Source organism: Acomys minous, assembly GCF_964271855.1.
Source record: "Acomys minous genome assembly, chromosome: 9".
NCBI lineage: Eukaryota > Metazoa > Chordata > Mammalia > Rodentia > Muridae > Acomys > Acomys minous.
Window position 1 is genome coordinate 75,639,360 of NC_140490.1, and position 27,024 is coordinate 75,666,383.

At 43.7% G+C, this 27,024-nt stretch overlaps 1 protein-coding gene across 5 annotated transcripts in view; it reads right to left on the bottom strand.

Moving 5' to 3' along the window:
- The window catches only part of GLI3 (GLI family zinc finger 3), a 276,887-nt gene that overhangs the window by 162,106 nt on the left and 87,757 nt on the right, over nt 1–27,024 (bottom strand). For all 5 annotated transcript variants that reach the window (XM_084796219.1, XM_084796220.1, XM_084796222.1 and 2 more), the window contains exon 3: nt 26,515–26,757. In XM_084796219.1, coding sequence (XP_084652345.1) covers nt 26,515–26,757 — 243 coding nt within the window. The remainder of the gene's footprint in view (nt 1–26,514; nt 26,758–27,024) is intronic.

Sequence of the window (27,024 nt, forward strand, 5' to 3'; positions counted from 1 at the left end):
AGTCATTAACACCCACCTTTTCTTTATTAGAAGAAGCATGCATGAGACAGGTATTTTTATAAAACAATCAGCCATTAAAACTGACAGGGGACTCCCAAGCTTACTAATTCCCAACACACCCAATGATAAGCTGGAAAAGATGCACTGCATGTGATGAAGAGGGTTCAGGGACGTTGTAGGAATACACGCAATGTGCAATGCTTTGACTGCAACACAAGAGCGTCTAGTCGATTACACAAACAAAATGAACAAAGGGATAAATATAGATGTCAATCTGACATAAACTTTGGTGCCCCATATTTGACCACTTCCCCTTGTTGGTGAGACCTGGTAGCACTCGGAGAAAGAATAGGCAGGCTACCAAGATGAGACTTGATAGGCTGTGACCATATGGTGGAGGAGGAGGTCCCCTTCTGTCACAGACCTAGGGGAGGGGAATACAGTGAAAGAGGGAGGGAGGGAGGGAGGAACGGGAGGAGACAAACAAGGGGATAACAATTTAAATGTAATCTGAATAAATCAATAAAAATTAAAATAATTTCAAAGAAAAAACTCTAGATGTCAAATACAAACACATACAGCTTCAAACTTCTAATGTACTTGCTAGCCTTGCTGTTTCGTGTGGTCACCACAAATGCTAACCAACAACCAGAAGGCATGCTAAGCAGCTGACTGCTCATATTTACTTTAAGTATATGTCTAAGGTATGAATAATTAATTTCTTAAACTAAGGACTTTTTCTTCACTGAGGTCATTGGACAGACCAAGGCAACTAAATCTATAATGTCTAATTTTACCTTTCTAGAGAGAAGCGGGCTTTGCTGACATTCCTATGTGCTGGATATAATAGCCTCAAAACCTTCTTTTAAAACAGAAAACAAATTTGGTAGTCATTCTAATAAGGGATTGCTTTATCATATTTAATAAGGTCTGTGTTTTAGCTGTCAGTACATAGCAAAATATATAAATAGAAATGTGTATGTAGTTACCTTACCTAACCAGGGTTTCACATTCTGATGTTCAATTATGCAGTCACATGATATCCGAAATATTAAGTAGAAAGTTCCAGAAATAGGCAACTCATAGATTTAAATTTTCACTGCATTCCTAGCAGCATGATGAAATCTTACGCAGCCCAGAGATGTGGCCCACCCCTTTGTTCAATGTAGCCATGCTATGTACACTACTCAGCCTTCTAATCAGTAGACTTCCCGTTTTATCAGTCAAGTCATAGGACACTGACTATGGCTCCATCATAAGCTGAATGATGTTGGGGATTCAGATATGGTTGAAAAGATAAAAAAAGATATTATTCATAATACATACTATTTAAGGAGTAGTAAATGTACTATTACAACTATTCCATAACAAAACCTACTATTGTTGCTTGTTTGTTGAACTAGCTTAAGTATTGTACTTCACCATAGGTATGCATGTATGTATGTATGTATGTATGTATGTATGTATGTATGTATAGGAAAAAGAAGAGTACGCCAGGCAAAAACTGCAGCCCAGTTACCTGGAAGCTCAGTGAGGAGAGCACTGCATGACGGAGGCCATCCCAGTGTCTACAGAGAGGCCCAGGCTAGACAGGGCTAAGAACCTGCCTCAAAAACCCAATACAAATCATATATGTGGGGTCAGGGGGTGGGCCTGTCACTATTTATGGTTCTGCCACGCCCTCTTTTTGGGAGGTACTACATTTGTATTTCGTAAACAGAAGTTCACTTCCCAGACATAATTATACAACTTTTCCTATTCCCCATTTGTACTTCAAGTACAAAATGAGATATAATTAATGAAATTCTTCACAGTATCTAAGAGTTGGTATTACGTTTTTATCTAGCAGGGAAAGTACGCACATTTCACAATAAACACTATTTAATATTCAGGTCTATGTGTATATGATGTCCATGTGTGAGCGTAGGTGGGCCTATGGAGGTCAAACACAACTCTCTTTCATCAGTATTCTCCTTCCACTTTTACACATATTCCAGGGACCAAACTCAGTTCACCAGACCTGTGCTGCAGCGACTGCCTTTACACACGTGGCCATCTGGCCGGCCCCTCCACTTTGAAAAGCAATAGGTCTCACACTCTACTCCATCAGTTATTGCTAAGAACAGCATTATGGATCATGTTCCCACAGATTCTGATGCAAGGGTCCATAATTCTGCATGGCTACCGAGGACCTGACTTGGATACCAGGAGTGTGTCAACCTCGAAGGAAGGCTCTCAAAGCATCACTCTACTAACAACAAAGGTCACCCATGCTCACTGACCCATAGCCCATGCCCACATCCCATAAGCATGCCCAGAACAATTCTAATCCCCAAGACCAATATGACCACAGAACCGGCTCAAGTGACTCAAGCAAGGTAACTTCATGCCTACCTTCAAGAATCATTTGACGGCCTTAAAGCAAAAGTGTGATACTTAACTCACCCAACATTCCAAGATTCAATTGACTTCTGAAATCTGGGACACAGTTTGGTCTTAGTTGTTGCTAATGATACTATTGCTGGCCCTAGCTTAAACATGTCATAAATCAAATCTATAACTTCTTTTTCTCTTGGTGTTTAGAACAGCAAGCCTGGGTCTACAAAACAGGACTCAGTGGCCAAGTACTTGCCTAGGACTCAAACCCTAGCACTGGGCCTCTGTTTAACACTTTAGCATGCTAAAAACAGGGTGTTGTTAAATTTGGTGTTCTAAACAGATGCAATGTAAGCAGGCATGGCCATGTACCTACTAAATCTTTCTAGAAAACAGTATGTCTGGGTGAGCAGCGGGCCACAGCACTCAAACACTCCAAAGCAGGTGGAATAGATAACAGACCGATGGAAGGGAAACATGAAGAATTCCTGATAAGGAGCACAGTGAGCCTGGCACTAATGCAGATGGTTCTAATCACAAGACACGAGCAACCCCCAAAAGCTCAGCAATGCCAGCAACCCTGGAGCAGGAGTGCCAGCAGCCTCCAGCTCTCCTTCCGAGAGAGGCTGTGCAATGCTGCTCACAACTTGCAGAGACAAGAGAGAAAAAAATTGGCTTGAGGTGCCTTGTACGGGTGGCATCAAGGTCCTGGGCTGGGTCAATGGACAAAACCATCCCATGTAAACCTTAAAGAGGATTAGTCCACAAGGAGGACTCTAATAAGACCTTAAAAGGCTGAACAACAGCAGCCTACCACGCAGGAAGGCAGCCGCCTGCTTCCCCAAGTCTTGTTCGCAGTGTTACATCAAAGCCATCAGGCCCCAGATAGCAGGTTTCTGCAGCAATCCCTTATCTCAGCTCCAGCGGACACCCCGGCGGGGATTGTCTTGAACTGCCACCTGTCCCAGGCATCTTTGAAGGCAAAGCTAAGCCTCTGATGGGTCTGACCTCCGTGAGCTGAGAGCCTTTTATGTCTTTCTTCATTCTCTGCCCTGCGACATTCTTCCCTCCCGCCATGCACAGGACATGAAACAAAGGGAGTTCTCACTTCTGACTCACTGTCCCCAGCCATTTGAGAGCAAAGAAAACAACGTTCGGGATTATACTGTGCCCGTAATGTGTAGCTGTCCTCCCGAGACAAGCCTCTTATTTTCCGAGTATAACTCGCTGGCAACTGGCACTTTACAATGGAGTTGAGGCAACTGGGAGCCAAGATCCGAAAGCTGCATATCTGAGATAACTTGAAAACACAGGGCAAAATCACAGAGAACTCGATTAAGAAGCACGTTTCCTAACAGGAGGAAGACGGATTCTAAACTATTAGAACAGGCTTATGGATTCGCTGCACTTGGGGACTTGGAGAGAGGATGGTGACAAGAAAATGAACCTAAACTTGATTTAACTTAAAAAAAAATTTTCTTGTGCTATGAAGAAACTGTGAAAACAGATACTACAGGTGAGAACCATTTAAAATCGGAAATAGTGAGCCGGTTCCCTCTGGGGCCTCCCAGGGAGATGGGGGAATCTGGGGCTTCCTAGCAAAGCACACAGGAGGGCCTGCACTGTCTGTGAGTCACTGAACAGATCTGTCAGGTATTACTGGAGGGAGGGCCACTAAAATCAAATCCATCCGCAAGAGGTCTCATCCCCCTACCTATGCAGCCTGGCAAGTGTGTCTCACAATCTGCTTTGGTAACACCCCTGCGGCTGCTGCTCACAACCAGCGACACCCTAACACTCCCAGGCACCTGATTAAAGCTGTCTGACTTTGACACTGTATTTCATTTCACTACAGATGCCAGAATGCAGGAAATACTACCAGCCAAGGAAAAACCTAAGCAGAGAACAGTCTGGACAGAAAAGACCTGGACAAAGCTAAGTAGAAGGTAAATGGGTCTGGAGTCACAGAACAGCAAATTTAGACTTGAGTTTCTCGGGAGGGAAGAGGAAAGTGGACAATAAAACCACCTATTTCCTACATCCTGCAGAAACTCATGGGAATTGCCTTCTCTAACCCTGTGCCATGTTTTACAAATCTAACCAAGTGCATACCCTTACCTGAACACAGCCAAGCTGCTTACTATGGAAAATTGCCCCTATAATCTTCTGGTTTAGGTTGTAATATTATTCTGCAAACACAATATAATCATCATGCTGAGTTTTTTCATCTAGACTGGGCAGTAAAAATTGAATTTATTTTCAGTCTTTTCAAAATTGTAAATACCAAAAAGAGATGGCAATACATTCCGCACTTGTTACTTTTCTTGTTTCTATGAAAAAAAAAAAAGCCCAAGGAGCAGCCACTGAAAGGAGGAAGGGCTTACCCTGCACACACTTCAAGGGGATACAGTCCCTCCTGGTGCTGAAGACACAGCAGCAGAAACAAGAGGCGTGGTCACAGGACATCCGCAGTCAGGAAGCAGGGGAAGAGACAAATGCTCATGCTCAGCCCACTTTCTCCTTTTTATCCACGACTCTGGTTCATGGAGTGATGCTGTCCACAGCTAAAGAGATCTTTCCCCATCAATCACTCTGTCTAGTCCCTCATGGGCATGCCCAGAGGCTGGCCTTCTAGGGGATTCTAAATCCTATCGGATTGACAGGCGGTAGCAACCACCACTCATTCTTAAAAAAAAGGAGAAGAAACGCTTCCATAGCACCAAAGAGAGCCTCAATGTTTGAAAGGCCTGCCTGGGCATCCAAGGCATCCCTACCGTGTGCCACTGTCATCCTCTGTGGAAGAACAGCAACACTGTTGCTATGTAATACCTCGTTTAATTCCTGTTATTATACTATGATGCTGCCCGTGATGGTTTACATATGATTTGCATATATTCACCAAAAGTTCAGGTGCTGGTTTTCAGATACCTTTGTGAGAGGAAATTGGTCATAAAGTAACTGCCCTTGGAAGGCATGAATGCTGGACTCTAGGAATGAAATATGTCACAAAGGAGTGAGGGATAATCTTGAAAATCACATGCAATCCTGAACAAAAGGAACAGTGCTGATAGTATCACAATATCCAATTCCAAATTATACTACAGAGCCATAGTAACAAAAACAGCATGGCACATGATGCTGACACAAAAATGATACAACTTGGAACAGAAGGCCCAGGAATCAGAAATGAATAACTGTTAGAGCTGACAAAGGTGTCAAAAGACTCGGGGAAGGGGGGGGGGCTGCCTTCTTAACAGCTAAGAAAACTGGCATGCGCTCTCTCGCTCTCTCTCTCTCTCTCTCTCTCTCTCTCTCTCTCTCTCTCTCCTTCCCCCTGTTCCAAAATTTTATTAAAAATGAATTAAGGAATTTAATGTAAGTTCTGAAATTCTGAAAGTACTAGAGGAAAACATGAAGGAAACACTTGAATATGTAAGTAGAGGTAAGGGCTTTCTGAAAAGACTTCCAGCAGGTCAGGAAATAATAGCAAAAACTGACAAATAGGATTTGCATGAAGTGTGCAGGCTTCAGCACAGCAAAGCAAACAGTTAACTAAGTGAAGAGAGTCTGTAGCAGTGCTTCTCAACCTGTGGATCACAATCCCTTGGGTAAGGGTCACCTAAGACCATCAGAAACATCAGATATTTACATTATGATTTATAACAATAGCAAAGTTATAGCTATGAAGTAGCAACAAAAATAATTTTATGGGGGGGGTCACAACATGAGGTGCTATATTAAAAGGTCACACCGTTAGGAAGGTTGGAAACCTCTGGTCTACAAAATGACTGGTGAGAATCTTTGCTAGTTATACCTTTGATAGGGAGTGATAACCTAAAAACTTCTACAGATCCCACAAATTAACCAATCAACAAATGGAATAATGAAAGCAAAGACAGCCCTCAAAAGGTGAAATAGTACAAATGGGCAGTAAATACACAAAAAGATGTTCAATATTCTCGGCCCTCTGGAAAATGTGAATTAAAACTACACTGAGAGGCTGGAATGCCTCAGGTAACACTTGCAGCTCTTGCGCAGGGTCAGACCCCTGCTCCCAGCACTCACCTGCAACTCCGGCCCCCAGGGACCAGGCACGCTCTTCTGCCCTTCATAGGCACCTCCACTCATGTATACACAGAGACAGACATAATACACATAATTAAATATAAAATACATCTGTAAAGAACACATTGAAATTCCAGCTCAACTCAGGCAGCATGGATAACACTAAGAAAACAAACAATAACTCGTGCTGGCAAAGTGTGGGAGGAAAGGGGCCTCCTTACAGCCGCTGGAGGAACAGCAACTCCAGGCACTACCTGCAACAGCAAGGAGATGACCGGAAGAACTAAAGGACAAATGCCCCACTGTACCACTCCCGGGATGTACCCAAAAGAGTCTACGTCAAACTGCAACAGATGGAACTGCAAACAGCGGTTTACTGTGGCACTGTTCACAATAACCAAGTTACAGCATCCGCCTAGGTGCCCACCAACAGCCAAACAGGTAAAGAAAATGTGGTATATATACACAATAAAGAAAATGTGGCATATACACTCAAAAGCATTTTAGTCAACTATAAAGAACAATGAAAGTATTTGATCTGTAGGGAAATTGATGGAATTAAAGATCAATGTTTTAAATGAACTAAGTAGGACTAGAATATTGTTTTTTCCCCATATGTAGAACACACATTGTGTATACAACAATATATGATCCATACATGTGACACAAAAGCTGATGGGAGCTATGTGGGAAGAGGAAAGTGGAAAATAGTAGGGCTCAGGAGAAAGTCGTGGAGGTGAATATTTGCAAGTATATAATATACTTGAATAGAAATGCCATCACAACACCTACCCCTCTTTATACAATGAATGCATCTTTATAAAACTGTTCAAAAGTACAGTCCTGTACATGCTTGGCCTTTACTGCAGCCAATTTCCTTACTATCTCTCTAACACAGTGTAATGCCCATATACCAATATCTCATGCCTAAATCTCCACAACTGAGAACTAAATAAACTTTGTTATACATGAGACATCAGTTATTTTCTCATAGCAACACAAACCAGAAGTCCAGATTTCAGAGCTTGCTCAAGGTCATCCCGCCAGAAGGTGGTCATGTTGGAACTTAAGTTACTTTAGACTGACAAAGCACAACAGAAATGTAGCATATTTTTTCTACCATTTTTAGCCCAAAGGGAAGGCTAGACAATCACAATTCATATCTCTCTGAAAAAAACATGCTAGAATAAAAGTATGAAGGTAGCAATAATAGTAATGATAAAAATAATACTAAGTAGTATGAGCACTCACTCTACAATAGACACTTCTGAGAACTTTGAGCAATTCAACACTCATAGAAAAAGCTGCTAGGTGCTTGTGTACAGATAATTCAGATAATTCAACAGAGGCTAAGAGAGGCTGGCAACAAAGTGGCAGAACTAGAATTTGAAGCCAAGCTCATACATTTTAACACAGTCAATAAAATAAAATCAAGATGATTTTATGATGCAAGATTCAAAGTAGCTAAAACTAAAATCATAAATACAGAATGTTTGCAGAGAAGCTTTACCTAGAACATTCTCTATGGGACAAACGGAGGCAGCAGTCTAAGCATGAGGTCTTTCCATGGGTACCTCCGATGATGTCCAAAGCCAGTCATCTGACCGTCTTCCGGAACCATAGCACAGCATCAAAGTACCTGGAAGTTCCCTGAATGAATAGTTCCGTGCCTCTTCTTTAACACACAGGAAGAGCTATACTGAGAACACAAAGGTTTGTGTAGGTCTTGGTGCCGCCTTCCCCAGGTCCTGTGCTCACCACAGAGCTATGCCAGCTTGAACTTCCAGCACTGATCCCAGTGTGTTAGAGTGACCTTCAGCTGATGTCCAAGCCATCTGGGTTCCTACAGTCCTCCAGCATCAAGTGCCGCGGGCTCTAGCATGTACAAGGTCCTACCTTGTGTTCCTAAAGAAAATACTGCGAGTGGACACAGGCAGCCAGAAAGCTTGCTCTATGAAAGACATGTCTCCATGTTGTCTGAGTAGAAAAGAATGAGGTAATCATTTTCAGGCATGGTTTCCACAAAAATGACAGCCAGGATCCAGAGCTAAGTATACAAGTAGATGGCCAGGATCCAGAGCTAAGTATACAAGTAGATGGCCAGGATCCAGAGCTAAGTATACGAATAGATGGCCAGGATCCAGAGCTAAGTATACAAGTAGATGGCCAGGATCCAGAGCTAAGTATATGAGTAGATGGCCAGGGTCCAGAGCTAAGTATACAAATAGATGGCCAGGATCCAGAGCTAAGTATACAAGTAGATGGCCAGGGTCCAGAGCTAAGTATACAAGTAGATAGTCAGGGTCCAGAACTAAGTATACGAGTAGATGGCCAGTACTCAGAACTAAGTATACAAGTAGAAGGCTAGGGTCCAGAGCTAAGTATACAAGTAGATGGCCAGGATCCAGAGCTAAGTATACAAATAGATGGCCAGGATCCAGAGCTAAGTATACAAGTAGATGGCCAGGATCCAGAGCTAAGTATACGAATAGATGGCCAGGATCCAGAGCTAAGTATACGAATAGATGGCCAGGATCCAGAGCTAAGTATACAAGTAGATGGCCAGGATCCAGAGCTAAGTATACAAGTAGATAGTCAGGGTCCAGAGCTAAGTATATGAACAGATGGCCAGGATCCAGAGCTAAGTTTATGAGTAGATGGCCAGGATCCAGAGCTAAGTATACAAGTAGATGGCCAGGATCCAGAGCTAAGTATAAGAGTAGATGCCCAGGATCCAGAGCTAAGTATAAGAGTAGATGCCCAGGATCCAGAGCTAAGTATATGAGTAGATGCCCAGGATCCAGAGCTAAGTATACGAGTAGAAGGGCGGACGTACGAAAAGAATGATCAGAACTGTACCTTAAGGAAACTTTTGGAATTTGACAAAGTACTACATACAAAGGTAAGGACCAGGTGTCTAGGGCAAAAGCACAATCAAAGGGCCTATCGATGCTCTTTAAAATTAAGACAATGACTACAAAAATTACAATGACTCTTAAAAATTAGAAATATCATTACAAACATTTAAATATCCTTAAGATCACTTGATGAAGTCAAGAAAATTTCTCAGAACACAGAATTAAAAGCAATGAAAAACAGAATCTGATTAAAAAGTAGGAGGCACAGAGAAGTAACCCAGGTCTGCCCACCCAGCATTCAACTAAGAACCGTTAAAAGAGAGAACAGAGAACACAAAGCGCAAAACAGTACTAAGATTCAGTAGGAAAGAAACCATCTCAAAAGATAAAAGACTGCATCATCACACTGAAATAATCCATCCACTGATGAGACTAGTGAATAAAGACCAACTAAAGGTTAAGTTAAACAAAAATAAATCAATAGGCATGCTTTAAACTAACTTTGTAAAGAGAGCCCAATAAAAACTGCAATTCACAAACATGCATGTATGAATGCATGCATACATACATAGACATGAATACATACATACATACATACATACATACATACATACATACATACCACTACTGCCAGTAGCAGAAAGCACAGCAGCAGCTGACAATCATTCCAGGAAAGACTGTTCAAGATGGGCTTTGAGAAGCCAAACAGCAGGAGCATGGACAAATAGACATTAATGTGCCTCTTCTGTCTGGAGGAAATTTACTCCATATCTTTGAGTAACACAAAGAAACTAAAGTTGAGGATCCTAAAACCCAAAAAACAGTGTCTCCATACCAAGACTCTCAGAGGGGTGTTTGAGACGATGGTACTGACTGTCCGGGTGTGCTCCCTTATGGGCAAGACAGAGTGGGCATAACGACAACACAGACATCAGTGGCAGAGGGAAGCTTACAAGAAACAGCCAGAAAGGAGCCGGGGAGGCAGAAGAACACATTTTTAAAGTTAGGAAACACAAACCCTTTTTATATCTTGACACAAATGTGCGTGTGTTTTTGTTTATTTGTTCTTTGCTTGCTGTAATCACTGTTGGGCAATTTATGGGTTCTGGAGACCAGGTCCACAGAAACTAAATACAACCTGGCGTCTACTGACCAGGAAGAAGAGTAATTCCCTATACCCAGAGTGTTGTTGCTGCTTCCTTGATTTTCAGTGTTTAGGGTCCATTTACAAACACATGAACAGATGTGGTCATGACTGTAAGGCATCGCCCAGGTACCAACGCCCTTGTCACTGCTGACAGAAGAAGAGGATGTGAAGCGGGGAAGAGATTTGATACTCGGCTTCTAAACTAGAAAATTTAAAAATGGCGTGACAAGTTGGCAAAGCTGTTGTCAAAGATACTAAGTCGTAAGAGCCACCAAACAAGGATGTGAAGATGAGGGGCAAAGGCTCTTGTGCAGCAAGCCTGGCAGCCCCAGATCAAGGCCTAGAACCCTTGCAAAGTTGTAAAGGGAAGACCAGCTACGCTGGCCTGTCTTTTGACTGCCACACACACTGGGGGACACACACCCCACACACACCACACACTCAGACGCGCATGAGATAATTTTAATCTATCAATTAACTTCACTGTTGAAAAGAGAGGAAGACAGTGATAAGTAGTTAAAGGTAAACTTTCATATTATAGAGTTGTAAACTGTATTATGTAAGGAATACCTGAAGTTGACATGTCAGGAAATAATTATAAAGAGCTATTGGGGTTAGCTACCAAAAGAATAACACAAAGAAATGATACATGTCTCCCCAGTGCTAAGGTTAGAGAAGGCAGGCCAAGGCAACTACAGTTATCCATCCTGAGGTCTTTGGCTACCTCAACAGTTTGTCTAAATGAGCATTATACCATTAACAAATGAAAATTTAATTGTCTTGGAGATTTTGCTTATTTTTACGTTACACTTAAAACAGTCTGTATGTCTGCACCATGTGCATGCAGTGCTCACAAAGACCAGAAGGGGGCACTGAATTCTCTGGGACTGGAGTTACAGAGGGTTGCTAGGCACTTTGTGGGTGCTTGGAAATTCAACAGAGTCCTCTAGAAGAGTAGCCAGTGCTCTTAAGTCACTGAGCCAGCCATCTCTTTAGCCCCTAATTAAATGGGAATATAATAAAGTGTCAAGCCTTTTTATGTTTCTTCTATTGAGATCTTTATACAAAAGAAAAAAGATAAATAATCACAACCCCTCCAGGGCCCCATATCATGTGCACTGCTTAGCTGCTTCTTCAAATCTGTTTCAGGGAGAAGCCTTCTCTTTCACCGGACACAGACCCCCTACTCTTGAATATTACTTGGTAGCAAAATCACAGTAAACTCTCTCTATAACTCATTAGGTAGATTAGACTTCACAGTTTCTAAGTTTCTTTCTACTCTTGGGATTCCCAGAAAACTAACTGTCACTGCTCAGCTCCTTCCTACATCAGTGAACAGAGGTGACCCAGTAGAGACAGTTGGGCTCCAGAGAACCAGGTCAAGCTTGGAAGCTGATCCTAAAAGATGTGTCAGCATGCAGTGAGCACCACACACCTGATGAGGCCAACTCACATCACTGTCTCCAGGGCTCCTGGCACCATCATCCCCAGGGCGGAAAAACTTCCCCCAATATTTCAAATCACTGAAGGTTTCCTGCAGTACTGAGTCCTAAAAGAAATATCCTTTTGTAGGAAGGTCTGAAGAAACAGTTTTTAAAAACAAAAGCAGTGGGGCCAGTGAGACGAACAGTGGATAGAGATGCCTACTGCCAAGTCTGAAGACCTGAGCCTAACCCCACGGAAGCACACAGTGGAAGGAAAGCACGGCGGACTTCAGCAAGTTGTCTTTTCACACACAAATACATACATGTAACCAAAAACTAAATAATAGGACACAAAACATACTTCCTCTGTTTAATGGAAAAGAAGGAAAAGCTCAGGTCCTTGCGTTGTTTCTGCTTCTCTTTTAGGCATTTTGGCAACAGGAGGTTGGCATCTAAACAAAGCTGGGAACTACAGGATAAGTAAAGATACTCCCTTGGTTCTCAACAGAATTAGTTCACAAGTAAGGACATGGCATACCCAGGAGACAGCCATCATCTCTACTGCCAAGTTCATTAACCTCCAAAACTCAATGGGACAAGGAAGGCACGGTGCACCTCAATCTGCATGTGGCATCACCCATAGGCACATCGAGCCACCTCCATTCTAGGGTCAGAAACAGCAGCGCTGGCTCACGATGACATTTTTACCCTACGGGACAGCTGAGAACAAGGGCCAGCCACAACTTATCACCCAGCTCTAAGTGATGGAGCTTGGAACTAGAATCTTAATGCTGAACACAAAACAGCAAGAAGAATTTATGCCTTAGAGCAGTGGTCCTCAACCTGTGGGTCACGAGAGCCTTTGAGGACCAAACTACCCTTTCATAGGGGTCACCTAGGACCATCTTGCGCATCAGATGTTTATACTACAAGTCATAACACTAGCAAAGTTACAGTTATGAAGGAGCAACGAAAATAAGTTTATGGTTGGGAGTCACCACAACAGGAGGACCTGTGTTGAAGAATGGCAAGGTTAGGAAGGTTGAGAACCACAGCCCTACAGTGATACACACTTAGTGGCTCGTTATGTGATGGCCCCTGAAAAATGCAAATAGCATTTGCATGGCATCAGAAGTCCAAAAGCTGCACTGTTACCAAAAGAAAAAGATTAGAAGAAAACAACAAAATAGAATATTCTGTTGGAGGAGGATTCCACATAAGAGGCCTGAGGTGCATTCCAATACTATCTTCCTCTGGAATGGTACCTTAGTTAGGGTTCTACTGCTCTAATAAAACACATGACCAAAAGCAACGTGGGGAGGAAAGGATGTATTTCATCTTACACTCTTACATAACAGTCTATCTCTGAGGAAAGTCAGAGCAGCAACGCAAGCCAGGAACCTGGAGGCAGGAGCTGATGCAGAGGCCACAGAGGAGTGTTGCTTACCCCCTTGCTCCTCAAGGTTGGCTCATCTTGCTTTAGCGTGGCAACCAGGACCAGCAATGCAGGGATAGCACAGCCCACAGTGAGCTGGGCCTGCCCGCACTGATCACTAATTAAGAAAATGCCCTACAGGCTTGCCTACAGTTCCATCTTACGGAGGGATTTTCTTAACTGAGGCTTCTCCTCTCAGATGACACAATATCAAGTTGACAACAACACTAGCCAGCCGAGAAGGAACAGGCAATGTCAAGGAGGGGACCACTTACTCCATCTTGGCTGGGAGACTCCAAAATCTATTAGTCTTCCCACCGTGCCTCCGCACTGAAGAACATAAAACTGCCCATATGAAATAGTAACTTCACGTAGCCAAGCATACAGAGGGAAGCCCAGGATTAGTGACCCAACCCTGAATACCACAAGCCCAACAATCTGTTACTATATCCAAAGGCGTAGAGGAAAAAAATATATATTCTCAACAGCTTTGGTGAGAAAACAAACTGAGAAATGAAATTACACTACGTGTAACCAGAAGGCAGGAAGAGGCAAAAAACAAACAAACAAACTAACTAACTAACAAGCAAACAAACAAAAACCCAGAAAACCAGTCACGCTTGTCCTTATTGGATTTTAGGGGCAGGTATTATGTGCCAACCAGGCACCCAAAGGTTGTACCGGTTTGACTAACCAGGTAAGGGGCAGAAGGAATCAGCAGTTACAGAAACTAGCTACCCACGGTCCATGCCACCACAAAAAGGCCCTGAAGGATTACTTAAGGAGCAAGGAATCAGTATGCTGAAATGCCAGCAACGGTCAAGATGAAGTCACATGGAATCTGCCCTCGAACGGCTAAAATTCAGGGGAACACGTAGGATTGCATTCAGAACTGCTCATAAATTGACGATAGTCAGACAGGAAAGTTAATAACGGCTGGAACAGATCAAGCAGAAAGACAGCGGGCGCTGGCGTGCGTGTCACGTGAATTTCTTAGAGTCCATAAATTTGATATTTGGAGGGAATAAGGGAAATGTTAATTAGGAGAAATTTCATACTGGATTTAATTTTGCCATGGAGCCAAAGCTCTATTGTAAAAAAAAAAAAAACAAAAAAAACCTCGGAATCAGAAATCACCCTCACCAGACCTGGGCCCTGTCTTTCATCTCGCCAGTTCAAACTTGTCGATAGGCAACTTAATTGTTTTCGTGTGTTGTTTCGTAGTTTCTCTCCCCCAAATATAAAATCAAGAGCTAAGGCCATACTTTTATTTTACTGTGTATGGAGATCAACTAATGAGGGAGGCAGAAAATATCTAAGGCATCCCTCTGCTTTCTCTAAAAGGCTTGTAATCGTTTTCCATAATTTTTAGACTTCTCTAGTTGAAGGTTTCTCAGGGGATCACAGTCACTGTGAAAAGTTTCGATATTCACTTTTCTGACTTTCCAGACACAGAAGGAGCATTGTTGTGACACGTATCTGGATCACACAGACCTAGATCTAGCCCAGCTAAGTCTCCTGGAATGCAACTTTAGACAGACGGGGACTAATGCCTCATGGATGCCTTTAATGCAAACATCAGCCCTAGCTGCTGCAAACATCAGCCCTAGCTGCAGGTCCTGGGGGAGGTAGGAGACCCCAGAGGCTTCCTCGGTTGGCTCCACAGATTTTTCCATTCTGTCTTTCTCCAATGACTGCTTGAGAATTATCATGTCTATCTTTAGCCTATACTAGGTTTATCATCCATATTGTCTTTTTCATCTTTTCCCACAAATCACCCCTCTGGTCCCTCAATCATGCATAAGAACCTTTCCATTGATCTGAGATGCAAAAGTCAAGCGACAATGAACTGTCCTGTCCACTGAAGTGGGGCTTCTGGACATTTAGGTAGACCTACGTTGCACCCCTCCAGATGAAAATGCCGAGTATTTAGGCTAAGGCTGGAGCATTCTCCCTGATACTTCTCCCTTGCAGATGTGGGAAGAGGTCTCTGCCCTGGGCAAAGTCGCTGAGAAGGGCAGATGGGGCATCACACAGTGACTTCTGTGTTGCAGGTGGTTCTGGGTACAAAGAAGGTATGCAGAACACCAGATATTGTGCCATTTGTGGATACAGCAAAACTCCTAGTACATAAAGACCCTGCTCTTTAGAACTGAGAGTTCAAATAGTAAGTAGAGATCTTTGATCCAAAGAGGGTCTGTGTTCTAAGTGCTACTGTGCCATCAGGAGAAATCTGAGTAAAAGAGCCCAACTGTGGGGACAAAAATAGAAAAGCCATGAACCCGGGACCTCCCTCCCCGACCTGAAACCTCAGGTGTGGAGCTCAGGCTCAAATGTGCACATCATCTAACTGGTCCTCGGACTCTTCAAGGTAAAATGTGTTTCTATACAAACAAAAGAAGCTGTGTAGTGAGCTCCTAGGACCGACAACTGGCACAGTAAGTATTCCACAGAGGAGCCTACTGTGATTGCTACCGTTTCCCCTAAATGGGAGCCCAGAGAGGACCCTTCCTATAATGAAGCTATATGTAACTTTACTTTCTTTGAGAAAAGTATTAATTAACTAGAAAATTCTCCTGCTCATCCACTTTAGACCCACTTGAACACAAAGGTAAAAGTGACCAAAATCAGGGAGGAAGAGATGACTGAGGTGTAGAGAGCTCATACTCCTCAGGCAGAGAGAGGACCTGAGGTTGCCAGTGCCACACCCCGTAACTCCAGTTCTAAGGAATCTGGTTACTCTCTCAGTTCCACAGGCACCACATTTTCACGATCTAACTCACATATCTTGGTTGGGGGGCAGTGTGCGTGTGAGCAGAACCTGCCACTCCAACACCAGGATGGTGCTGGACAGCAAAAAGAGCCACACGCCTCCGCAATTCCAAACACCTGTATCCAAAGTCTACATGTAGCCACTGCCACTACCAGTACTAGGCCTACAGACAGACAGAGCTCCCGAGTCTCCCCTAGCTGGAGAGCCCGCACAGGTTAGAACCGTCCTTTGAAATTCAGTCAGTTATGAATCACAAGTGAAGAACCTTAGCTTCTAAGTGAAACTGGGCTCAAACCTCAGTTTAGCCATTCCTCAACCTTACTAAAGCAGGCAACTTCATCAGCCCACTTGGGCTTTGCTATCCTCATCTATCCAAGGGGAAGCCTTGTCAGTATCACAGGAGACTGCGTGAACGTAGAAGTTCAAGGGCAAAGGCTGTGATATAAACTGTTTCACAGAGGGGGACCTCCACATACGGGCCACAGTATCTGAGGAGGGTGCTTCCTAGATGGGCGGCTGCAACACCCTGCTCTGCATCCTACCTGCTCCTGCCAATCCTAAAACAAAAAATAAGTCATATGGAACCTCCCCCAGTCTTCCCAGACCACCCCACTCCATGGCCAGGACCACACTTGCCCATTCCCCTGCTTTCTAGCTGCTGGTTCCTGAGCAGGATGCTCCTGCACGGCCAGGACCACACTTGTATATTCCTGCTCCCACCCTCAGCAACAGCAGCAACAGCCCATCTCCAGTTGCACCCTCCCCAGGGCATGTCTGTCGTTCCTTCTTGAGGTCTCTGGCTAGGTATTTGGTGTGTGTCTCCCTCCTCTTGCTTCCAAACACTGTCCATTTGGGACAGTGTCTCAGTCACGCAGACTCTCAAAAAATTCCAGGTGCTTTATGCTTACACAGATCATATCAGTATAGTCAACTAGAGGGACTGGGACCTAGAAAGATATCCAGAAATGTACCCTAGAAAGGTGCCTTCAACTGTTCATTGACCATGTCTCTAGGTCATCAACTGACAGTAATATAATAGGTTCATAAATACAGTCCAAATATCAATGACAAAGGGGTCTATATAAAAATGCATATCCTTAGATCTGTGTGTGTGGTGGTGTGTGGGGAGGGAATATGCATTATAGAAGTAAACTGCATACAGGGTTGAAATGTTCAATCCACATAGTCCAGAAGGCCTCCTGCAGGAAATGACATCACAACAACCCTGTGGTGAAGAGGTTAGAAGAATAGTCTAGAGAGAAAAGAACATTTGCAATGGCCTAGAGACCAAAGAGAGCTCTGATGCAAGGGAGCCTGGAAGGAAGCCTCTGTGGCTGAAGGGATTTTAGTAGGGGGAGGGAAGAAAGGAGGGGCAGAGCTAGAAGGGATCACAGTCCTTCTGGTAGGGAAGGAGGCCACAGGAAAACCACCATATTATGCAACTCCCTTCTAGGCCCTGAGAACTGGAGGATGAGGAGGGGGTGGGGCAGGGGTGTAAGCACCCTTTACAAAGGGGAAAAACAGCAACAAGGACAGAAGCCTTGAAATCTTGTCCTAATTTGAGAGCAGGCTTTAAACCAAGAAGGCAAGTCAAAAGAAGAGGGGTTGTTTGTTTCTCAGCACCCCTAAGTACACTTCTCGGCTCCTCTTTCTATTTCCTAGGAAACAGGCTCCTCCCCCTTGATTCCATGCTCTAGTCAGAGCACAATCAACATGTAGATTTGGGTCCCCCCAGTGGACAAGGTAAACACCAGCTCCCTAGAGTGGGCCCCCACTGACTGGTACAATGTCTGCTGATTACGCCCCCAAGACCCCCACAGGGAGGCCAGTGTCTCCTCCTCCTCCAGGGTTCCAGCATCTCCATCAGATTATTTCCGGCCAGGAAGACTAAAAGCTCATTCCACTAAAGTGATTCTTTGTTCTTCTTTTCCCTGACATTTGGGCCACTTGATGAACCAGCTTCTCCCCCTTATTGCTGGCACCATCTCCAGCTGAACGAGGGTCCTTCCTACAATTTTTCTGGCTTGACTATCCTATGCAGATTCAGGAGCTTCCCAATAAAGATGAACTCAATGGTTTTAGTTTTCTCATTGTGAAAATGAGATTTTAAAGGTTAAAAAAAAAAAGTCTTCATACAGGATACTTAGTTCTTTGGGAAAATAGCCAAATGATTTCTCATGTTTGGAATTTGTAATTTGGGTTCAAGATACTGTGATTATTTGAATCACCTAGTACAGACAAAAGCAACAGTTGGAGAACAGGAAAAAATGCCATTATGTTGTCTTCATATCAAAAAGTAAATAAAATGCTGGCTGGTGGTGAGCAGCCGAGTCCCAGAAGGCAAGCCCTAGGGTGGGGATGAGGGAATAGCCAAATTCACAAAGGGAGGTAAACTCAAGTCTCTGAGGCAGAAAGGCTCTGAGCCTGCAGTCTCAAAGAGTCACTCAGGGGTTTGTCAACTCACAAGAGCCAAGTCCCAAGTCTCTGGCATCATCCTGGATTTGATACAGAACAGACATATCCTGAGGACACTGTTTGTCAACATCTCTCTACCCTTATCTTTCCCATTATGAATCCACTCTCCCTCTGCCTGCAAAGGCTTACTTAGCTTTCTTCGGCCTCCTGGCCAATGGGAATGTCATTTGACCTAGACTCCTCTTTCCTCCTGCCTTTGCCTAAGAATGTCTTGACTCCTTCAGAAAGCCTTCTGGGCTGAGGAATGAAGGTTGTGTCATTCATGTATTCCTAAAGAACACCACACTGTCCATCCTGACAGGTCCTTCCCAATGACTGTCTAAAAGTCAAGGCTCCAGAGAAGAAGAAGCCCGCTCATTTTACTCAGTGTTTTGTAGCACTTGGGCCATTCAATAAGTACATGCTCAGTTAACAAATGACTGACACAGTCAAAAGCAGTCGAATCAATCAATAAGAATTTTCCTTCTCTTTGCTCTAAGATGAAGAAATTCATCTGAAATAGATGCCAGTGAAAACTTTGGCTGTGTCCCTCCCCGAAAAAGAAAGGAAGGCTCTAGGAGGGTGAAAACAACCTATTTATTTACTGGAGACCAAAACAGAGACCTACATTTAAAAACTTACTTAAATAACTAAGAAAGTAGGATACAGAAACCTAAACTGGGACTGCAAACAAAGACCAAACTGGTTACTCGGTACAAATCCAAACCGAAAAGGCACAAAGAGAGGAAACCAAGCCCTTCATGGAGAAGTGTGAGGACAGGGCACAGACTTACAGATGCAAGATCAAGAAAGCCAAAGCAGGATGGGAGACGCGGCTCTCGAGAGACATCAAAGGTAACATTCTTTAATTATACAAGAAAAAGGAGGAGGGGCCGAGGATAATGGTGTCTCCATTAGAAGCGGGAAGGAAGCTCTCAGAAGCCTGGTAGAAAAGGACAGGAGTCACTGCCTCAGCGTGTCACCCTAAGGAGGAAGGAGGTAAAGCAGGGAGAGAGAAGGGAGGCGGGCACCCACGAGGGGAAAGGCCTAAGACTGTGCCCTTTGGGTGGGTGTGGAGTTAAGAGGGGTATAGAAACCATGCGACCATTTTAAAAGCTGTATCGTTGCTGCTGAGCTGAGCTGTGAGGTGAGGTCTAATTAACACGGGCTTCACACACTCTGGACAAGGATAACTGGGGACATATTACCCAAACCGTGAATTACTGAGGTTACTGGAAGAAAAGGGCACACAGGTGCCATAGTTCCCTCGGCTTCAGGCAGAATACTCGGCAGTTCCATACTGCATGAGTGCCACGGCAACTAAGACAGGCAGCTCTGCTGTGCTGCTCCCACAGTGCTAGAAAAGCTTTCGCACCCCTTTTGTGACTAACCAGTCAACTCATTCCAAACGGCCACAATTCATCGCTCATGCGAATCCTAGCTACATCATACCTCTCCGAGGGGAGTACGGCACAAGATGGCTTGAGATGACAACAGAGTAACTTCTGTGGGGCAGGATGTAGAACTTCACTCTCCAACACAGGCAAGGTCAGGCACCCTAACAGTCCCTAACCACACTCTCAGCTACGGTAGGCTACAGGCCTTCTCCCCCAACCTTCCTAGAAAAATATGGCGGACATAAAAGCCAAGTACAGCCTTTGAGCTGATCGCAGTGGTCTAAAAGAGATGTGGCTTCGGTACACTGGCAACCATAGCCCAGTAATAACAATGTGTTTGAACATGAGACTTACATGGTTTCTCAGCATCCAGGCTGAGAAAGCATCTTGGCAGATGGTACTTAAAGGAGTTGTGTCTAACTAGTCTGGGTGAAACAACCGCATGAGTAGAACCGCACAGGCAGGGGCATCAGAGGCAAGGTCCAAAGAGAGCCAGTTCTGATTGATGCAAGGGGATGTTACTGAGAGGTATGGAGGAAGGCGTGGCTATCTTGTCTAAGTGGTTTTCTCAAAAAAAAAAATCACAGTCTCCTTTTCTTCCTTTTTCTCATCTGTGTGCCTTTCTAGCACATCTATTCTCAAGACCTATAGATAGAAGTAATTAGCATTTCTCCAAATGCTACAGTAATTTTCTCAGTTACCTGGTTCCTACTTTCACTCACCATCTCTCCACCTTCATTAGGAAGAAGTTCAACCCCAGCATGCTAGAATTATCCCCACTTTGACAGTGTTTTAGGTGGCTATAGAATCTCCGGACTGTAGCTATGGTAGTCTAGAGCAATGGCTCACTGTTTCTACCCTCGGTCACTACAGGAAACACGATGTTCCGAACTTGTGAGAAAAGGTAAGAAAAGCTAAGCGTCTTGCGCTCACAAATAACCGTTTTGCATTGATTCGGAGACTATGACAGCCTCACTCCTCCCCTACCCACACAGCTAGGAAGCAAGGCAGCCAGCATAGCCCCCAGACAATGACCTAGCACCAGTCACACTACTTAAATAATCTAACATTCAGTAGGGAAAGAAAACATCCTGATTGGCTGGGCAGCCGTTCTCCAAAGAGAAAGAGACAATCTGGAGGAGACTGGAACTGTGTGCTCAGGGAGCTGTCACTACCTTTGCAGTTAGGGCAACACCAAACTGTTCATTTATGCCTTGTAGGCATTTTTGTCTCCACAGTCTCAAGATGACAACTGCAAAGTAGAAATGTGAGCAGGTGCACCTATTAAATATGTAAAATACATATCCTCTTCCCCCTCAGTCAGAAAATGTGTGTCTGAGGCATGTGGAAAGTCAGCTAATACAAAGACAGACAGGTAAGAAAAAATACTTGCATGTGCTTTTTTTTTTTTTTTAAAGCAGCCAAGACTACAAGTGGGCTCAGCACAATAGCTTTACACAGAAAATAAATGCAAGCCAATTAAAAATTCCATTTCTTTTCTTTAAGCTAATTCCTCAGGTTTTGCTAATTAGAAACTAATAGTTCTGTCATGTGAGCTGGGTAACATAGGGAAAAATACCAGTAGTGTGTTTTCAATCAAAGCATTTACAGGCAAGAATGCATCATATTTTCCATGAAAAATTACTGCTGGGGGGGGAAGCTGGTACACAGGGGGGAGAGCAGTTTGTGCACAACTTAATAAAACTATGGTGGAGACTTGAACTTTTGAAAAAGAAGAAGTCTTTCTGCTCCCCTTAACACAACGGAGACCTTCTATAACATGCTCAATGAATCCCACAGACTTTACACACAGAGCCCTACAGGGGACAGCTACAAAAATACACTCTTCACAGTGAGAAGGGAGGCTGTGAAACACGTGTTTTGTGTAAAAGGGAAGAGAATAAAAGTTAAGTGCCAGTCAGGGTACAAGGAATGCTTGAACTATTATGTCACCTGCCTTCCCAGGTTTATAAAACAATAAATGTATGGCAATAAATGAAAGCAGTGGGTGATGGTGGTTTGAAATATCTGGCTGCAGATGGAGCAGGAGGAGAAACACTTTGCTCAGCAATCTTTGGGCAAGAGATGGGGGTCTCCTAGCCTGACTCCAGTATAAGCAGATAGGGTCCCTAAATCTAGCTCCCCTCCCCCCTCCCACGCCATGGTATCCCAAATTATAACATGTGAGTGATGCTGTGGCCAAGAGGCTGTCAGCACCATACCATGCCTGAGCCATGCAGCTTGTGTGTGTTTTTTTTCTTGCCCTGATATACAGCCCATCTACAGCTACCCTACATGAGAGAACACCCCACCCTGCCCCACTGTGTGGATTTTATTCCAAACACATGTTGAGAATGTTTGAAGTGCCTGCTATCCCTGGGCTTTCTTTTTTCTTTTTCTTTTCGTATTTTTAAAGTCATACCCACAAAACCTAAGATACTTTGCATTCTGCCTAACAACAATTTGTGAAGACGCATCAATGCGTACCCAAGTATAATAAAATCTTATGCAATAAAAATTTTACATATGTCCTTCTGAAGGAAAAAAAGATTTTTCTCCTTCCCTTTTTCTGGTCTTACAGGAAACCTACCCACACTTTAGAAATACGAAAGTATATATAGAAGCGCAAATTAGGCATTTTGAAAAGTCTACATTTTCCAACCACAGAGAATGGAAGGAATTACTGAGTGTTCTTAGCCAGCCACATTGGACTGGGAGAGTCTTCTCTATGCAACAGTCTCCAAGAGCTGGCACACACAGGAGAGAGGACTGAGTGGCCTACAGGGACATGACTGAGCAGGGAGTTACAAAGGTCTGCAATGCACTTGGGTTTGGAGAGCAATGTAGGAGTGAGGCACGTTTCACCCACGAGAAACAGAAATGGAATAAAATTTTATGCTTCATTCAAATACATTTTTTAAATTCTTAGGACATTTATTACCTGTAGCTCACAGTAGTCATTAACTTTGACTGGATAATGAAATCCATGTGAGGTATGCAGATTTGATCATAAACACTTCTTAAAAACACTAGAGAAGATTAAATAAACAAACAGGTTTTAGAAGAATAATGTCATACCCTATCTGATGCAAGTTTAATTTAGAATATTTTCATAATTCCATATTACCAAACAATACTGTGCTTTTTTGTATTTTTGCTTATTACACACATATGTCCTGCTATAAATTTAAAATGTTGGGACCTCTCAAAGAAACTTAAAAGCTTCTCAATGTCTTTATTTGCAAAGCAGTCAAAAGCCAGAGTAACTGGGGTTTAATGAGAAAGGTACAGGGTATGGGTCTTGCAATTAATTTTGTTGCAGTTACCTTATCTGTATGGCCTAGGAAGCCAATAACTGACACAAGGAGACTGTAGTGTATTCTGAAACTGCAAGCACAACTGTGGGCAGAATCTAAACTACTACTAATCTACTAGTAAACTAAACTATTCTAATCCTATGGCCTCAAAACCTACATGTATCCCAACGACTTGCCAACCTGATCTTCCTCAGGCAGCGCCTCTCCCCAGCTCTTTCCTCCTGAGTTGCAGCCCACTTATTTTCTAATCTGTGTTTGTAGACAGAGGTGCGAGAGTGTATCAGAGAAAAACAAAACAAAACAATGCAAACAAAACGCACTGTAACCGAAATGGCATAGCTTGAAGAATGAACCAACTACGTGAAGATGGGGATGAAGGAAGAAAGGAAATAAAGGGGAAACACAGAAGGAGGAGGAGGAGAGCAGCCTCATAAAGCAAGGTTTGGTAAGACGTAGCTTCATTGTCTCCACTGCAGAAGAACCAAAGGCACAGACAATTGGGCCAGTGCACATGTTGGAGAGCAAGGAACTGATTCTTGGGGATCAGCACACTGGGTCAAGGTCACAGGGCTGGTAAGCGAAGCACTGAAATCTGAAGCCTGTGCCGAAGCCGAAGCTGCGCCAAAGCCGAAGCTGTGCCAAAGCTGTGCCATAGCTGCGCCAAAGCCAAAGCTGTGCCGAAGCCAATGCTGTGCCAAAGCTGTGTCAAAGTCACAGCTATGCCAAAGCTGTGCCAAAGCCATAGCTGTGCCGAAGCCAAAGCTGTGCCAAAGCCGTGTCAAAGCCAAAGCTGTGCCAAAGCTGTATCAAAGCCGAAGCTGTGCCAAAGCTGAAGCTGTGTCAAAGCCAAAGCTGTGCCAAAGCCGAAGCTGTGCCAAAACCATAGCTGCGCCAAAGCCAAAGCTGTGCCGAAGCCAAAGCTGTGCCAAAGCTATACCAAAGCTGTGCCAAAGCTGAAGCTGTGCCAAAGCCAAAGCTGTGCCAAAGCCAAAGCTGTGCCAAAGCCAAAGCTGTGCCGAAGCTATCCTTTTTCAAGATTTTCTGCACATGACTACGTATATAATGTTCCTGAGTTAGGGAAACCATTGGTGGGTACCTCAAAATTCACTTGCCAAGGTGCTACAGAGCACAGGTCTAGATCATACACTGGAACACTGCTTCAATATTCATCTCTACAGTACAGTAGCAAAACACACCAATAATCAACTTGTAAGTACCGTATTCTCAACCTAGAAGAACAATAAACAAATCTAAATCACAATGTACGCTCTCCAGGCCGTGTTAGTCAACGTGACTTTGGTGAACCAGAAAATGGGTCACACAGACCACTGAGTGAGGACAGGGGTCCCGGGTGAAGAGAAAGCCAGCCCCTCAAACGATGGAGAGAGATGACCCAATGGGAAACTGTTCAGACAAAGGAATTAAGAACAAGCTGCAAACAGGACAGAAAGTTAACGGTTCCACTACCATCAGCCAACAGAAAGAAGTGCCCATCAGCTGTCTGGACTAATTAAACACCTCACTAATTAGTGGGCATCTGGAAAAAAACAAAACAAAACAAAACATCATTGTGATGGGAAAAGCTTGTGTTCACACAAAAAGACAAAACACTGCAAGGAGCTTGTGAGCAGGCATTGTGAGCAGGCTTGATGTTAAAAAAAAAAACCCAACAGGATGTGTACTTAGTTTGAGGGTGTATAAATACAGGTTGGGGGGCATATACAAGTCCCAGATGTCTTCTGCACGAATGACACTCAAAAGAGACCGCAAATAAAAACACAATGACAGACACTTCAAGATGGGATCAGAGGGAAAAAAATCCTATCATTATTTTAAATGTTTGTTCCTAAAAGTCAAGAAAAATACAAAATGAAGTAAGCCCTAAAGGAAGAAACAACAATAGTTGTCTGGATGCCTCCATCCTTATTTCTGCATCCACACACACCTTTGCAGGAATGGGACCAATGGGCATTTAAAAAAAAAAAAAGCAGTCAACTTTTTAAAAAGCTGACAAAAAAAAAAATCCAAAAACCCATTTTTCCATGCTTCTGACCAAAAAAAAAAAAAAAAAAGCAGCCCTTAAAAAGAAAGTATTGCATCCCCATTTTTGTCCAACAATATATTCTGGTGGGGAAAGCAGTTCCTGAGACTTAAGGTTGCCGCAAGACTCTTTGATCTGATGAGTGAGCGCTCCCCTTCGCTTCCAGCCAACTAATGAAGGGATGAAATTAGCTTTTATCTTGGGCACTTTCTTGAGCAAAATAGCACGCTCTAATCAGCTGTCCTCACTAATCAGTCATCTGGCTAATGACCTTTTGCCTTAAAACACTAAAATTTCTGAATGATGTGGGAAAAGGGAAACACAAACCAGCCCCCTCTCTGGAGCTCAATGGGTCGTCTGGAGTTGGAGGCAGGAGGGTTAAATGGCAAGCCTATATCCTGGCAAGGTGATAAATCTGTAATCAGGAGCTCCCAGCTTTGCCACCTCAACATGACTTTCATTACTACAGAGCCAAATTATATTCTTAAACCAGAAACAGACCTGAAGTGAACTCAGCCCGAATGCATTTACCTAACAGTCGGCCTTTGACAGAACTCTCACATACTCACACTCAGAGCCTCGCTCGATTTCGTTAATTCTGTTAGGACTGGAAAGGCGACTCCCAGTGTCTCAGGCAGGCACATAAGAAGAGTACGGCTCACAGTGAAAACTCCCATAGTAACAAGTTTAGCACTGAACTGTTAAAATTGATTTGTTTTAGCAAACCATTAAGCATGGGAATAGCCAAAACCATGCACCAAAAGTCATCAAAAGTGAGAAAAAGCACCATGGACAGCTGTCAGTGTCGTCTGCTTTACTAGCTCCCGCCCTCTGCCCCGCTTCCTGCAGCAGCATCTCTGCACAGATTGAACATTTCTGGTTCAAACTCCAGCACGAATGTATAGGGATCCGCAACAAAATCATCCTCCTGAACCTTCACACCCTGAAAGGGCCTGAAACTGTTTACACTACATGAAATTGTCACTCTGTAAGAAGAATAGATAAGAAACAGAAGTAGGAAAAATGTAAAAATTAAACATACATTTTATAAATGTAGCATCAATAACTCATACAGCATGGCATGGCACACATACATGAGCACACACGTGCACACTCACACACACACATGCATGCACACACACACACATACGCCCCGCCCCCCCAGAAGCTCCCCCACCCCACCCCATGTCTCCTGGAAAAAAGTGCTAATTGGCAGGAAGCACTTACGGTAGTGAGGCTCCACATAGCCGTTGCGGGGGTCCATGGCGAACACAGTCCCACGGTAAGGGAGAGAGGGCTCTGCCAGATGTGGCAGAGACCCATGGATCTCCTTCTTGATCAGCGAGGCCCTCTCATCACTCGATGTTGAGGGTTCCTCGCTGATTTTGCCGAGCCCCTGTACACTCTCAGGCTGCATGGCAATTGCGTTTCTTCTCTCTCGGTGATAGGTCTGTCCAGGACTTTCATCCTCTGTAGAAAGAAGGAAAATGAAAGACTTCAGAACCTACTTTAAGGAACAATAAAAAAAAAAAAAAAAAAAAAAGGTCTCCCCATCTCCCTATTGGAAAGAAGCCTCTCTGTCCGCCATAACTTTCTTTGAAAACTACACACCTGTGGTAGGATATTTGCAAAACAAAGTTGTCTATGAATGATGGCCAGTGTTACACGTGGAAAGATAGAGCAGGGGTTGAGCCTGAAGTGTAAACTACCTTGGGGCTGACAATGCAATGAAGACTC